Source organism: Cucurbita pepo, unplaced genomic scaffold (genome assembly GCF_002806865.2).
Source record: "Cucurbita pepo subsp. pepo cultivar mu-cu-16 unplaced genomic scaffold, ASM280686v2 Cp4.1_scaffold002613, whole genome shotgun sequence".
Lineage (NCBI taxonomy): Eukaryota > Viridiplantae > Streptophyta > Magnoliopsida > Cucurbitales > Cucurbitaceae > Cucurbita > Cucurbita pepo.
In genome coordinates, this window is record NW_019648657.1 from 1 (window position 1) to 2,309 (window position 2,309).

The 2,309-nt window shown below is 40.2% G+C and overlaps 1 protein-coding gene across 1 annotated transcript; it reads left to right on the forward strand.

The window, feature by feature from the left end:
* Positions 1 to 95: 95 nt before the first annotated feature.
* LOC111786732 (kinesin-like protein KIN-1) lies at positions 96 to 2,261 on the forward strand (the record flags this gene model as incomplete). The annotated part of the gene is made up of 7 exons (XM_023666959.1): positions 96 to 169; positions 250 to 283; positions 397 to 472; positions 547 to 766; positions 844 to 935; positions 1,859 to 1,970; positions 2,059 to 2,261. Coding segments are annotated over exons 1-7 (779 nt in total), but the record flags the coding sequence as incomplete, so codon positions are not given.
* Between the last annotated feature and the right edge of the window lie 48 nt (positions 2,262 to 2,309).

The window sequence follows — 2,309 nt, forward strand, 5'->3', positions numbered from 1 at the left end:
AGAGTCGTCTAAATTTCATGCTGCAGCATCTAAGTAGCTTAGTATTTTGGTTTCACAGCTGAATTTAATTCATTTGGTTGTTAGTTTCCTTCATTTCTCAGAACATTTTTATTATCTCACATTACAGATGCCCGTAAAGGACCCTCCAGAAGCATTGCTAACCCTATCTGTAAGATGATATTGTTGTTTTGATTATTTTCTTGCAATGCAGTTCAATCTTTAATTTCTCATGTTAACTGTCTAATGCAGAACGGCATAGCCAACAGAGCTGTAGGAGAGACCCGTATCCTGCCTTCTTCTCATGCACTTTTATTCCTGAACATCCAAAAACATGTTATTTCTCATATTCTTTAACGTTTCATGGTCAAATCTTCGTTTTCTTCTGAACACGGACAGAAATGAACATCGCCAGCAGTAGGAGCCACTGTATTTACATATTCACTATTCAGCAAGAATCAACAAAGGACAAGAGGTAGTCTTTTTCAGCCATACCACTGTCAAGTTCTGAATGGAACAATCCATGCTGATCCTCTATTCCTTGAATAGGGCCAGAACTGGAAAATTGAATCTAGTGGACTTGGCCGGATCTGAAAAGGTGGAGAAAACTGGCGCTGAGGGGAGAGTTCTTGAAGAAGCCAAGACCATTAACAAATCACTTTCAGCTCTGGGGAATGTAATAAATGCTCTAACATGTGGACCAACAGGCAGAGGAAACCACATTCCATATCGTGATTCTAAGTTGACACGGATTCTACAAGATGCACTCGTTGGTTACCTCTCTAATTTCCACTGTAGTACATGTTCCTTAACTTAATTGAGCAATTTAGTCCTCTCACATTTCAGGGAGGGAACTCACGTACTGCATTGTTGTGTTGCTGCTCACCCAGTCCTACAAATTCATCTGAGAGCCTCTCAACCCTTCGCTTCGGTGCAAGGTATGTCTGAGCAATCTGTTTCAGAATTCTTGATTGACAAATTATATTATATGGCTTTCGGGAAGAAAAAATTATTGAAGTTCACCTAAAGCTAATGATATTTGGATCAACATCTTGATGGTCTAGAAAAAAGAGATTCTGTATAGGTAAAAAGCTTGTCCGAGTTGGTGATTATATTGTCAAATGTTAGTGCTGGTTAGAATTATATCCTATAACCCACCACCAGCAGCTACTGTCCTCTTAGCAGATACTGTCCTCTTTGGACTTTCTCTCTCGGGCTTCCCCTCAAGGTTTTTAAAACGCGTATGCTAGAAAGAGGTTTCTACACCCTTATAAAGAATATTTCGTTCTCCTCCCCAACCGACGTGGGATCTCACAATCCACCCCCCTTCGGGTGCAGTGTCCTCGCTGACACTCGTTCCCTTCTCTATCGATGTGGGACCCCCAATCCACCTCCTTTAGGGGCTAGTGGTCTTGCTGGCACACCGCCTCGTGTCCACCTCCTTTCAGGGCTCAGCCTCCTTGCTGGCACATCACCCGGTGTCTGGCTCTGATACCATTTGTAACGGTCCAAGCCCACCACTTGTAGATATTGTCCTCTTTGGGCTTTCCCTCAAGGTTTTTAAAATGCGTCCGTGTTTCCGCACTCTTATAAATAATGTTTCGTTCTCCTCCCCAACCGATGTGGGATAAGTTGGGACATTCTTTTTTTTGTGTAATGTAAGATCAGTCTCTTACTTATATTTTACTAATATATAAGGCCATTACGTTATATATCAATATCAAGCAAGTACTCAAACGCTCCACGATTTCTCTGTCTCAATTTCCTTACATTTAGACTCTTTAGCTTGACGTTCTAGACTAACATCCATAACCAAAGATCTATATACTCTTTTTTTTTTTTCTTTTGGCCGATGTTGCAGGGCAAAGCATATAAAGACTTCTCCTCGTGTTGCAAATGAGGATAAAAGTATCAGAGAGCTCGAAAATTTCACTCCAATAAAAAGGGAATCACGCGAGAAACTTCTAAATGAGGTGAGAAGCAAGGAATGAATGATTTTATTAGCAGACAGATAGATCAATTTGGTTCCTTACGCAGTGTCTCCATTTGGTACAGTTGCAGGAGAGTTTGGATATGGAGCATGTTCAAATACTTGAGGAGTTGTTTATACAAAATGGAATTCTATTTGATCCTTGCTCCATTGAAGAGCCGGAATTAGCCTATGAAAATGTTACTTCACAAACCATTTCTTCGTTGCAGCTGGCTTTGGAAGAACTCTTGAGCACCAATGTAGAGGTACGTGAAAATCTTTCAACTCTTTGGAAGTCCTTTTTTTTTTCTTCTTCTTTTTTTTTTTTTTTTTTTTTTTTTTT